Genomic DNA, 14,535 nt, shown 5'->3' with positions numbered 1-14,535 from the left:
TCACTCCCAAATAACTATCAAACAGCTATCGATAATTCAAATCAACCAATTCCTACCAAGGAGAAATTACATTCGAGACTTTACCCCCAACACCGCCACTTCTGCTAATAGCTGCTGCAGCCGCAAGTTATTCGAATACTTTTTTTGTTTACACTTTCTTTATAACTACCACCCCAAATGTTTTACCTTAAATTTTTGACGTACCATAAGGGTCCTCGGACGCTACTTGCAAACTCTTGGTTTATTATAAACCGCTTTTGTCGTGTGCATCAAAAAACCTTTTCCATTCGTTTGTTCAGTTTGGTCACTTTTGACTTTTTCGTTGTTGTCACTCACATTGCTGCCCGCTTTTTTGCCGTTTTTGTACATTTTTATACATTTTGGGATACCTACCCCACGTGTTCCGAAAGTTAAAAAGGTCGAGTTGCGTCCCCTAGACAGTCTGTAGAAAATGTGTTGCATATAAAAAGCTTAGATTCTCGACCCATGTCGAATTTATCGATTTTTCTTCAGAACTGGTGGAACTTTTCAAAATTTTCGCTGCGTTAGTTTTGCATTATGACATTGGGCTATGTGTGTGTCAAGTTTCATCAGAATCGGTTGAAAGCCGTGGTCAGGGTGAGGGTACAACCTGACAGACACACAGACAGACAAACTGCCGTTTATATATAGAGAGATATATATATAGAGAGAGAGAAAGAGGGAGAGAGAGAGGGAGAGTATTAGTCTTCTGCGGCATTTTCGGTCTCACGTGTTTTATATATAGGTGAGAAAGTTGGTGTGTGAAAGCACGTGGCTGGATGTATAAAAAATAGAAAAGAGTGAAAAAACTACAGAAGGCTTGTTTTATAAGGTTAAAGAATATATTTAAGTCGTTATGTTAGAAGAATGTTATAAAATTTTGTGTATAGTAACATACTTTTTGGAGAAAAAATCGTTGAAGGTGTCATGGGTAGGTGGTTGTTGTTATACTTCGGATAAAATTACAAATGAGGACATACTTAAAGAAAAAAAAAGTATTAATGCACAACTTATTACCTTAAATAACAAAATCGAGGACTCAAATCTACTCGCCCGGGAAAGAAAAATAGGTAAGACACAACTCACTACACTGACCAGGTTAGTAATGATTTACAACTTTTATGCACAACCCTCAACTCAATATTCATTAACAAACCCAACAATGAACAACAGCCACCTACCCACGACATCTTCAACGATTTTTTCTCCCAAAACTATGTTACTATACACAAAATTTTATAACATTTTTTCTAACATAACGACTTAAATATATATATAGTTAATCCAAACATGAAAGCACAAAAAAAACACAACAACGCGAGGAAGTGGTACAAATGTAGTATTATTGGACGCTCAGGAAAGAAGGAAAGAAGGAGGGTTTAACGTTTCGAGCGGAGCTCTTCGTCGGAAACATAGGAGAAGGAAAGATCCAGAGAAGGGAAGACAGAGGGAAAAAAATCGCCAACGGTACACACGCGGTCATATATATATATATACATAATATGAGATAAACTTTTGTATACAGTGCTCAGGCGCACTAAATCTAAGGAAACAAAAGCCATCAAGTGTACTGTTACGGATTTTAGAAAGCATGGAAATTTTGAAGGATGTAGTGTTTCGACCACTAACGACTGATGCCGGTAGTTTATTCCATGTTTCAATAATTCTCGGCGTGAGAAAAAATGCTTCCGAATGTTATGAGTACTTTGTTGCTTTTTGATTTTGTAAGCATGTCCACAAATGTTTGATGTATATGGCGAAATTCTTTCACTTTCTGTCTGTCAAATCCACTCCCAGCCCGAATCTATAGCGGAAGACACTTGCCCAAGGGACCACGCTGTAGGACTGAACCCGGAACCATGCCGTTGGGATGCAAACTTTTTACCGCACTGCCACGCCTGTGCTTAGTCAGAAACTGTTTTCGTTATGTTGTTTTGGGTGGTTGGGGGGTAAGAAGCTTGCTTTCCAACCACATGGTTCCAGGTTCAGTTCCACTGTTTGTCACTTTGGGCAAGTGTCTTCTTCTAAAGCCTCGGGCCAGCCAAAGCCTTGTGAATGGATTTAGTAGATGGAAACTGAAAGAAGCCCATCTTATATATTAGGAACAGGAGTAGCTGTGTGGTAAGAAGCTTGTTTCCTAACCACATGTTTCCGGGTTCAGTTCCACTGCATGGAACCTTGGGAAAATGTATTCTATTATAGCTTCAGGCCGACCAAAGCCTTTTGAGTAGATTTTGTAACTGAAAGAAACCCATATATATATATATATATATATATATATATATATATATATATGTGTGTGTGTGTGTGTGTGTTTCTGTTTGTCCTCCCCCCACAATCGCATGAACGATGTTGGTGCGCTTACGTCCGCGTACCCTAGCGGTTCGGCAAAAGAGAACCGATAGAATAAGTACTAGGCTTATAAAGAATATGTCCTGGGGTCGATTTGTTCGACTAAAAAGGCGGTGCTCCAGTATAGTCGCAGTCAAATGGCTGAAACAAGTAAAAGAGTAAAAGAGCATCCCCTTCAACAGCATCCCGTTGCTGCCGCCGCTGCTGCTTTTCATTATAACTGGAAGTATTAGCGACTGTGGTTGCAGTCTTGGGCTGCATATGCCCAAACGATGGGGGAGAACAGTGATGCTGCTGCTGAAAGCAGCCATGGTAGCAATGGTGATGGTAGAAGTGTTATTTTTGCTTCCGTTGCTATGCAACTCGCGATGCTGTTGACGTTACTGCTACTGCTGATGCGGCTGTTAGAGTTTCTGCTATTGTTGTTGAAGGCGGTGGCAATAAATCTGGCTGCCGCGCGTGCTGCCCTCAGCTTTTACTACCACGAAAGATGCCAAAATTTTTTTTTTCATTCAAACCCCCGAAAGTTTAAAAAATTATTTCAAAGGAGAGGGAAAACTGAGCAGTTATATATATATATATCACTCTCTCTCGCTCCCTCGATTTCTTGCCATCAAATTAATTAATAAAAATAGTTTATCTGTCAAGTCGGTGCAGACTACTAGTTTTAAGCAAAACTCTGAAATGTAAACAATGTCTGGTTTCTGCATCGGCAAACAAAAATAATATTTTATTTTTCCTTGCCACCAGGGCGTCGGCGGATGGGGATAATTACAATGAGTTTGAGGATGAATTAGACCAGAAGTTCTCAACCATCTTTTGCTTTTGGACCCCTTCGATTCTTATTTTACTCATAAACCATTCGATGTTTTAAAAAGCCTATTTTATGATTTGAATATTATTAGGAATTGTTATGCAAAAATGTATAAATATTTTGTGTAGAAACATAACCCGTATTTGTTGCTGATGAACTTTAACAGCAAAATATTATAAGGGACCCCTAACGGCCATATGGACCCTGTTGGGAACAACTAACAATCGAGTGAGTGAAAAATAAAAAGGGCATGAAATTTAAGTAGATATAGTCGCAGGCGTGGTTGTATGGTAAGAAGCTTGCCTTCAAACCACATCGTTCCTGGTTCAGACCCACTTCATGACCCCTTGGGCAAGTGTCTTCTGCTATGTTCTTGGGCCGACCAAAGCCTTGTGAATGGATTTGGTAGACGGAAACTGAAAGAAGCTCATCGTGTATATATATATTATTGTATATATAATATACAATAATTTCAGCCCCGGTGCCCCAGCATGGCCGCGGCCTTCGGGCTAAAACATTTTAAAAGATTTTTAAGGATTTAAGGATTTATACATCGGATCTTGCAGGCATGAAGTGGATTCGATCCACCATAAAGGATAAAGGATAAAAGAGAGTGATGATGATGACGACGACGATGATGATGATGATGATGATGATGATGATGATTGTGAGGAGGAGAAGGAGGAGGAGAGAACCCTTCTGAAACAGAAGGCGTCTTACTAATTGAAGATTACCCTGAACACGAAATGTAACTTAAATAACCTAGATCAGTGCTTCTCAAATTATCTGATGTGGAGTACCGGCAGCTTTTTTCCCCTCACTGTGTCAGCAACCGGTAATATTTCTTGACAATATTAATTTATACCGGAAGCAATATATATTATTACGGAGGTGTACTTGCATAGCAAGTGACCTGATCTGGTGAAGTCTTTTAGTCGTATATGAGGAACCATGGCCCACTGTAGCAACGAGTCATTATTGTTGGAGACATATCTTAATTGGTTTTAGTTTTAAGGTGACAGGGAGAGAAAATCTCGGCAGATTTTGATTGCAGACAGTACGAGGGGTGTATGAAAAGTCTTGAACCTAAAAAAAAAAAAAAACATGATACAAGATTTCTGATGAAGGTACAAGAGTTCAAGGCTCAAAGGTCTTGAAGGCTCAAAACTTTTCATACACCCCTCGTAAATAACCAGAGTCGGTATTGCTCTGCCCTTTGTCAATATTGCTATGCACTGATTAAGGCGACGACCTGGCAGAAACGTTAGCACTGGGGCAAAATGCTTAGCGGTATTTCGTCTGCCGTTACGTTCTAAGTTCAAATTCGGCCGAGGTCGACTTTGCCTTTCGTCCTTTCGGGGTCGATTAAATAAGTACCAGTTACGCACTGGGTCGATATAATCGACTTAATCCGTTTGTCTGTCCTTGTTTGTCCCCTCTATGTTTATCCCCTTGTGGGTAGTAAAGAAATAGGTATTTCGTTTGCCTCTACGTTCTGAGTTCAAATTCCGCCGAGGTCGACTTTGCCTTTCATCCTTTCGGGGTAGATTAAATAAGTACCAGTTACGCACTGGGGTCGATATAATCGACTTAATCCGTTTGTCTGTCCTTGTTTGTTCTTTCTGTTTAGCCCCTTGTGGACAATAAATAAATAAATATTGGTCTGCACTGGTCCTGGCAATCCCCCCGTCCAAATAATCGCTTCCTAATATAAACAAGAGGCCACAAATTTAGAAGTGAGTAGTCGATCGAACCAACCCTTGTACTTGACTGCTGTGAAGGCGCGTGGCTTAGTGGTTAGGAACTGATACAACGTACGTCCAAATACAAACGATAGTAGCAGTAGTAGTAGTAGTAGTAGGTTAAAATAAAGTTGTTCTTCGAAAACTTCTCCAGGGACAAATTGGAAACTAGCCCTGAAGTAATATGAGCCAGACTTTAATATTTCCCGAAATATCATAGCATAAACTGTTTCTAAAGAGAAATTTCATCAGCTTAGCATCACTGGAAAATATTCTATTTAAAAATGCTTTCATTGTTTTAACTTAGTATAAAGAATCTATTTATTATAGGAGTGTAACATATATCGATATTCTTGTTTCGCTAGAGCCATAGATAGACGTGTAGTGGTGTGAAGTGTCACCAGCGGATGCTTGAAACAACTTGCAGATTCGGCTTAACTATACGCAGGAATCCATATTCCCAAAATAATTTTTTGACAAAATACACTGAGAAAAATGTGATATTCATGCCTTTTCTAAGGTTATATAGCGGCATAGTGAGGGCGCGAGCTGGTGGTTTCGATTCCCGGACCGGGCGATGAGTTGCGTTTTTGAGCAAAACACTTCATCTCACGTTGCCCTGCGATAACTTCGATATGTGACATGTTGCACCCAGTTGCACCTGTACAGGTAACGTTGATTTGATGGAAGTAGTAAGCTTAATGTCCAGCACGAACTTTTGCTTTGTTGGTTATTTCTACGGAGTGGAATGAAAGAATGAACCCATTTTAAACGAAAACATGCTTTGTTGTTTACGCCCAGGAAGGATTAGATCCTCTCCCTGCACACACACACACACACACACACCACACACACACACACAACACACACACACAGGTCGCAAGTCATCCGAATCACTTAGGAGTACTGGAATGTGGATCGGTGGTTCATCACTTTTGATACAGAGCCCACCCACAACCTCTCTTGGACAGCATCAAATCCGAAGGAGCTGTTCATCTGTCACGGAGTAAAAGTAAATCGTTTCATACACTACTGAACTCATTGAGAAATCCATGATTTCATCCGCAGGAACACGGTATTTCGTTATGCAGCAACAATATACTATAAAGTATATTAAACGTTTTTATAAGTCAGTACCACGTCCTGCTGTGTTAGCAGTGCGATTTTACATTACTTGTTAAGGTTACCTCTACAGATAATCTATAGAAATTATAGCCAGCACTAACTTTTGTTACTACGTTTCGTATACGAGACATCAGATGCAAACAAACAGTGAGATCGAAGATGAAAAATGAATAATATGACACAGAGGCTTTGGAATATGGAATATAAAGCCATTAACCAGCTTTTCGTTTTCGATCTCATTGTTTGTTTATATCTGATGTCCCGAATAGTAAACATCGTAACGATAAATCAAAGCTGGCTATAATTTCTACAGAATACCTGTAGAGATAGCCTTAACAAGTAAATCTCTAAGCAAGGTTTATCTGTCTCGAGAAAAAAAAACACAAAGAGAGCATTCCATTGTTGCTCTTGTGGCTGTCATTTCATCATCATCATCATCATCATCATCATCATCATCATCACACCACCACCACCACCACCACCACCACCACCACCACCACCACCACCACCATCATGATCATCATCATGATCATCATCATGATCATCATCATCATCATCGACGTCGTCGTCATCAACACCGTCTTCGTCGTTACTACTACTACTACTACTACTACTACTACTACTTTTCTATTTTCTTGGCATTTGTTTGTAAACCCTAGGTCAGCCTTCATCGAGCATGTCCACGAACAAAAGCGGTCAAGCCCTGACCACTACAGCATTATTTAAGTCATAGTGTATCCAGGTCTACGTTATGGATTCTTTTCTGAAAAGGTTGGGCAGATTTAACTACTATTTTTAGCAGATTAAGTGATCGCAATGCATCTCTCTCTCTCTCTCTCTCTCCTCCCTCTCTTTTCCCCTCTCTCTCTCTCTCTCTTTAGTTGGAACTCTGTTTTACTGAATGGTGGACAGTGTTCCTTCGAGGCACAATAACTGCATCAATGAAATTATAATGTTTGAAACGGGATGTGAACTCGTGACCTTCAATCTGGCGACTCCCTTCCTGGCAATTATCCTTGCTGTATTTCATTTAATTTCTAACATAATCTACTTAATGCTAGTTGATTAGTGTGACAGAGTTATAACTGAGAACGAAGTATGATTTCTACACATGTAAGGAAAAATTGATCAACCTAATAGAAAGAAGAATATATATATATAAGAATATATATATATAACAATAATTATATATATAATATATATATATATATATATATATATATATTATATATAACAATAATTATTTGAGGGAATATTATTCCTAACTTTAGGGGAAAATTCAATTTAGAAATACTAAATCAAATTTCACAAAAATAATATATATATAAATTAGAAAAAAACACCTTTATCAATTCAAAATGAACAATTAAATTACACCATCTAGAAAATTACATATAATAGAAATATTCTACCAAATATATACATTTTTATTATTATTTTGCAATTTACTTAATCATCGGTATATTATTGTTATTTTAATTTTAATATTTCCATTATATGTAATTTTCTAGATGGTGTAATTTAATTGTTCATTTTGAATTGATAAAAGGTGTTTTTTTTTCTAATTTATATATATATATATACACACGCACTCACTTGAGCACTGGTGACCCATATTTAAGCCCTTATCATTTTTATTCCCTTGAATTCCTATTTTAGTATTTATTCATTTATGTTAAATACCATATCTCCCGTACCTTAGCAACTTAACATATTTACATCCGGTATCTCACAATACGAAAGCTGTATATCTGAAATCTCTGAATTAACTTTTGTCCAGTAGTTCACTATCTTTATTTGTCTAGCTCAATAATAAATTTTAAGGGGTGAAAGGTAATAATCTATAATTCTTTATTCATTTATTTATTTTTCTCTCTGTGTCTATTTTCACTCTTTACTCTAATTTGATTTATCTATTTTACTTTATTTTTATTTATGATGTTTATGTACCCTAACATCAAGTCAATATTCTTATCGGTCTTTTAACAATTTCGTTATTTATTATAAGTAACAGATTACCTGAATATATTTCACCTTAATTATATATTAGTAACTATACACACTTACATTAAACTCGACATAATGATTTCATATTGATTTATTAACTATAATTCTCACTAAATATGATTAGGGTGTTAGAACATCTGCATTGCTAGAAATAAAAGCTAAAATGCTCTAATGTTGTAGTTAAAGCACATAATTGTATATATGTATGTACTGACAACGACTGCAATCGCCCGAATACACCAGTCGAGTACTCCCCATACTGATCGGTCAGTTTCCACTCTTTCTGTAGCCTCATCAGTAGGGTTCGCTTAATTCCGCTGTTTCCCAACTTAATTCTCCATGATGAATACATATATACTGACGGAGAATTAAGTCAGGAATCAGTCGAATCCATGATAATAATAACATAACTTTACCACCAATATATATATATATATTATATATATATATATATATATATATATATATATATATATATATATAATATATATATATATATATATATATATAAACTGTACTGGGAGAAGAAGAAGAAACGAAACGAAACGGAACGAATCGAATCGTCAGTCATACAATAGTGTAATAAATAAAATACATGCATACATACATACATATATGTACGTACCTACATCTACATGTATATATACATGCATATATAAATATATATACGTGAGTACAGGACACCACAAATAGACGCAGAACTCAACGAGAACGAAAACGTAAAAACAAGCATGGAACGAACCTTTTTTTTACAAAGAAAAAAATGAGTACTAGACAAACTACACAAGGAAAAATCCCCTTCATCAGCTGTCCCTAGTTCAACTCCAGCATGTTTCGAAGGTGATATATATATTATATATATATATATATATATATATATATTCGTAGCCACTTTAACATGGCTGTCCGTTCGAGCGGACACTACGGCGATTTTTTTAACCCCGAGAAGACATCTCTAGCTGGTTAACAATGCACAGCTCCCCTGCTCGTAATTTTATCGGAGGCAGGTGTACCAGCTAGAGGAGATGTCCTCTTGGGGTTAAAACAAATCGCAGTAGTGTCCGCTCGAAAGGACACCCATGTTAAAGTGGCTACAAATATATATATATATATATTTCTGCGAACTTCCCAGTGGAAGCAATTTATTTCACAAACGTCGCTCATATTCGTTGGCAAAAAAAGGTATGAGCGTCAAATAAAACAATTTTCCGTCCTCTAATATATAATTTATACGTGTAGGCCAAAGAATATGGAAGCACTCCGTCGGTTACGACGACGAGGGTTCCGGTTGATCCGAATCAACGGAACAGCCTGCTCGTGAAATTAACGTGTAAGTGGCTGAGCACTCCACAGACACGTGTACTCGAGGATATTCAGCGTGACACAGAGAGTGACAAGGCCGGCCCTTTGAAATACAGGTACAACAGAAACAGGAAGTAAGAGTGAGAGAAAGTTGTGGTGAAAGAGTACAGCAGGGATCACCACCATCCCCTGCCGGAGCCTCGTGGAGCTTTAGGTGTTTTCGCTCAATAAACACTCACAACGCCCGGTCTGGGAATCGAAACCGCGATCCTATGACCGCGAGTCCGCTGTCCTAACCACTGGGCCATTGCGCCTCCACAGGCCAAAGAAATCCCTTCAACTAATAATTGTCATTGAGAATGAATTAAAGTATTATCAAAATGATACCGCACCGCAGTTTCAGATCTCAGTTGATGTCGCTTTATATAATTCACACTGCTAATGACTTTAGAAAATACATGAATATCGTATTTTCCTTTGTATCTTGCGGCCATGAAGCTTTAATATCTATAGAACGTGCTGACTTTAGGTTCAAACAGAATAAAGTTTATTTACATTTACCACACATATATACTTTCTAAACTAAAAAAAACCCATTTAGTTCTGTTTATCACATAACATTGATGGCATAACAGCTTGCAGTAACCCATTTGCAGTTTCAAATTGATTTACTATTTGCAATAAAGAATATCAACTTACTTGGATTCCGTAACACGAACAGAAATGTAACTCAGATTTGTCTCAGTTGATGGCATAATATTGTCTGACAGACCAATCTGAATCTATAACGCCTCCAAAAGGAATCACAGCTTGTAATGAGATACATCAAAGCAGTAACCTTGTTAGAAGAGAAAGTGCTTGTGGGGAAAAAAGCACAATCTGGCTTTAAAAAGCTATTTTGTATTCTTTGATGTTATTAATATAAAAGAATGCAAGTCGTAGATTGTAAAATGTAAGTCGCATGCAAAAGCGATTTATCTGAGAAAAGGTCCCGTAAATAATATCATAAATTTACCAATATATACATACATACATACATATATATATATATATATGTGTGTGTGTGTGTGTGTATGTATAATGGTATATATATATATATATATAATATATATATATATATATATATATATATATATATATACACTGTCATTTCAAGTACCATACAGTATATTGTTTCGTATATTTCAATTCCAAGATTTAATTTTGCTGAAGTCGATACCATTTTTCCCTCTCAGAATCGTGGTGCTCCACGAGGGTTCCAGTTGATTCGACCAACGGAACAACCTGCTCGTGAAATTAACGTGCAGGTGGCTGAGCACTCCGCAGACACGCATACCCTTAACGTAGTTCTCGAGGAGATTAAGCGTGACACCAAGTGTGACAAGGCTGGCCCTTTGAAACACATGCACAACAGAAACAGGAAGAAAGAGTGAGAGAAAGTTGTGGACCAAGGGTACAGCAGGGTTCGCCACGCCGCTTCCGGAGCCTCGTGGAAATTTAGGAGTTTTCGCTCAATAAACACTCACAACGCCCGTCTGGGAATCGAAACCGCGATCCTACGACCGCCTAACCACTGGGCCATTGCCCCCCCCCTACATTTCGGAGTAAAGTTAATAGTTAGTGAGAGGCTGAACCAATGTCATAAATATATTTTCTGAGGCAACTGATTTTATCTCTGGCACAAATAAGTGAAAATTGCGCAGGAATAATTTATGCTTGCACAATGGATTTTCCCTGCGTGCAAATACCGAAACTTTAAGTTATGAAAAATATGAAAGGAGATTATATTTCCCAATATCACAAATACTTGGTTGAGATCCCTCTGAGTGGCACAAATGTCTTGCAAAACAAAAACCCCCCAAAAAATAAAATAAAAAATAACATAGATTTCAGCCTTAAGAATTATTACTTTTAGACATACAAGCCATGCCTGCCGTAGAACACTTGAAAGTTTTCTAATAAGACGTTGGTGTTCGATGAGCATACCATTCTTCTACTGATATAAACCGAATGCAAACTTAGAATTCAGTAAACAAGTGAAATTATAGAAGCAAGGAAAAATAGTCCAAAAAAACAGTAATTGCCATGTATGTTCTTTTCTACTGAAGGCACAAGGCTTGAAATTTGGGGAGGGACCAGTCGATTAGATCGACCCCGGTACGCAACTGGTACTTAATTTATCGACCCCGAAAGGATGAAAGGCAAAGTCGACCTCCGCGGAATTTAAACTCAGAACGTAACGGCAGACGAAATACGGCTACGCATTTCGTCCGGCGTGCTAACGATTCTGCCAGCTCGCCGCCTTACGCCCCGATAATTACATTTAAAATATTCAGAAGTAAGCTCTGCGACATAAGTTGTCTTTGCGTCCGTCCCCGCCCCCACAATACTTTTTCAGTAACTTTTGGCTGTTTTGGCATTTCCGTCATATCAGATAGCCGTCTCCTACAGAACAAATGATTTGATTGTTTGTAACTTTTCGGCTAATATCCTACTTGTTAGCTAAATATATATTTTTTCTTCTTGTGGGACTGCAAGTTGTTACTAAACACGGATTTTCTTTTTACAAGGAAGTTGAGATAAAACGCAAGAATCTAGATAAACACGAAAGACTAGTTTGACCAATTTTTGTCTTATTATATGTAATGGCTTAAAAGGGCGGCGAGCTGGCAGAATCGTTAGCGCGCAGGGCGAAATGCTTAGCGGTATTTCGTCCGTCTTTCCGTTCTGAGTTCAAATTCCGCCGAGGTTGACTTTACCTTTCATCCTTTCGGGGTCGATAAATCAAGTACCAGTTACGCACTGGAGTCGATCTAATCGACTTAAATCCTTTGTCTGTCCTTGTTTGTTCTCTCTATGTTTAGCCCCTTGTGGGCAATAAAGAAATAAGAATTTTTAGCATGCCGGACGAAATGTTGCCAAGTATGCCGTCCGTTTTTCCTTTCTGAGTTCATATTTCGTTGAGTTTGGTTTTGCTTTTCATCCTTTCAAGGTGGAAAAATTAAATACCAGTTGAGCAATGAGGTCGATCAAATCGTCTTACTTCCACTCCCAAAAGAGAGTGCCGAAATTTGAAACCAATATATGTTATGGCTTCATCATTCTCCTTCGATCACCCTATGGTTAGTCGGAACTCCATTGACAATCCCTTTCCACTCTACACAGTCCTGCATTGCTGTGTTAAGATTTCTAATATCCAGCCCCGAGTCTCATGATATAGATTCTGGAAATGTCAGTTTCCTGGAGAAAACACTTCCAGAGGGATGCCGTAGGAGCAGGGATGAGATAACCTCTTTCTCTGCTCGATGATAGTGGCCAGCAAATTGTAGCCGTTTCCGCTTTAGCTTGAGGGATATTGGTATCAGATTTCCGTAGATGTTACTAAGTGTTGGGTTTCATCTTTCTGGGCAGGTTGGTATATGTTCCAGCTTGTTGTTTTTCTAAGAGAGCCGATAAGGTCTAGGTATCTGATCCATAGAGAAGGACCGGCTCAATCAGTGTTTCTAAATATTTTAACTTTTAACGTAGGTGGAAGGTTTGAGTGCCAGATCTTAACAAGTCTGTTACATGGATCCCAAGCAAGAGCTTTGCGGATGTGAAAGTCCTTTTGGGAGTCTACTATGTGTGATCCAAGATATTTGAAGCCGTCAACGTTTTTGATTGATATATTATTGAGCGATTTAAGTTCAGCTAACTTGGCGGAAGTCGTGATAAACTCCGTCTTACTCTCGTCGTAGTAAAGGCCGACCTGGTTTGCTGCTTTTTCCAGTACCTGTAACAAAGATTCTGCATCTTTAATACAATGGGATATCAAGGCAAGATTGTCAGCAAAGTCAAGATCAGTTGAATATTGTGCACAATGCCGACTGCTCTGGCGGGGTTTCAAAAAAAGTTCCTTTTCCTCCATATTGTCTAGGGAAATGCGTAGAACATAGTCGAGAACAATGATGAACAAGAAAGCAGTGAGTGTATCAACTTGCAGAACACTTGCTTCAACTTCGAAGGAATCAGTCTCTCCATCAGGAGATATAAATGTGGCAGCGGTGTTTGTGTACTGTGCTCTGATAGCATCAACAATCGTGGGAGGAATACCATAGAGTGCAAGGATTTTAAACATAAGATCTCTGTTAATGGAATCAAATGCTTTGCGAAAGTCTACAAAACAGACTGTGACGCTCTTGTTAAACTTTTTTCATTTCTTCCAGTATGCGACGGATAGAGAAGGATTTGAGCAGTTGTTGACCGGCCCCTTCTAAATCCATTCTGATTCTTACGAAGAAGTGGATCGAGCATAGGTACTATCCTATTAAGCAGAAGTTTGTTATAAACTTTTTGCTGCAATTGGGATCAGAGCAATGCCTCTGTAATTTGCTGCACTTGTTAGATCGCCTTTTTGGTGGGACAGGGACAATTCCACCCTTCAACCAAGCTGATGGAGGCAAATGACGAGCAGAAACCTAGTAATCATGAAATATTAGATCTTTCCACAGTAATATTGGTATGTTATGGAGTCCTGGACATTTATTGTCAGCAAAACTACTGAGAGCTGCTTTGTGCTCATCCAATGTGAAAACGTCCGTATAAATGTCTAATACATAAGATGGAAGACCGCGAGTTTGTGGTAGTTCTCCAAGAAGTTTCTGAAAGTGGTCAAACCAGTTGGCCTTGCACTTCTCAGGGGAACCACCTTTAAGTTTGATGCAGGGCTTACATTTTCTTCCAGTTAGTGTTTATTAATTTCCATATTGCAGCATGTTGTTTTGCAATATGCAAGTATGCAATTTTGTTAATCTCAGCTAGAATGTAATCTGTTTCTACATTGGCACATGCCTCGTCTAATGTTCCTTGAGCGTTGGAAGCATCTTCGAAGTTATTTTTAGTATAAAAGCACCAGATGAATATAAACAGTCAGTTCACAGTAATTGGATGAACAGATAAAGACTGAAACTACGTAGGTTTAACCACACCATTCATAAAGAATGTAAGGATTAGAGAAACTGTATTAAAACGCATAAATTTATACTCAAGTCCACTAATACATCAACTAACCAACAAACTAATGGCCTTCGGATCAGATGGTGGCTATCTGATAGGCTCGTTAGCACGCTGGGCAAAAACGATTAGCAACATTTCGTCTGTCTCTGTGTTCTGAGTTCAAATTTCGCCGAGGAC

The 14,535-nt window shown here is 38.2% G+C and overlaps 1 protein-coding gene across 1 annotated transcript; it reads right to left on the bottom strand.

Annotated features, from left to right (window-relative positions):
- Nucleotides 1-12,853: 12,853 nt before the first annotated feature.
- Nucleotides 12,854-13,480, bottom strand: LOC115224419. The gene has a single exon (XM_029795320.1). The coding sequence runs from the start codon at nt 13,478-13,480 to the stop codon at nt 12,854-12,856; it is 627 nt and encodes a 208-aa protein (XP_029651180.1).
- Between the last annotated feature and the right edge of the window lie 1,055 nt (nt 13,481-14,535).

Source organism: Octopus sinensis, linkage group LG2 (assembly GCF_006345805.1).
Source record: "Octopus sinensis linkage group LG2, ASM634580v1, whole genome shotgun sequence".
In the NCBI taxonomy this organism is placed as follows: domain Eukaryota; kingdom Metazoa; phylum Mollusca; class Cephalopoda; order Octopoda; family Octopodidae; genus Octopus; species Octopus sinensis.
Note: the sequence above shows the minus strand (reverse complement) of the source record. Positions and strands in the feature narration are given on the sequence as shown.

Bases quoted from the DNA above. Each gene is read 5' to 3' on its own strand.
- LOC115224419 (XM_029795320.1), bottom strand. From the start codon at position 13,480: ATGTTTAAAATCCTTGCACTCTATGGTATTCCTCCCACGATTGTTGAT.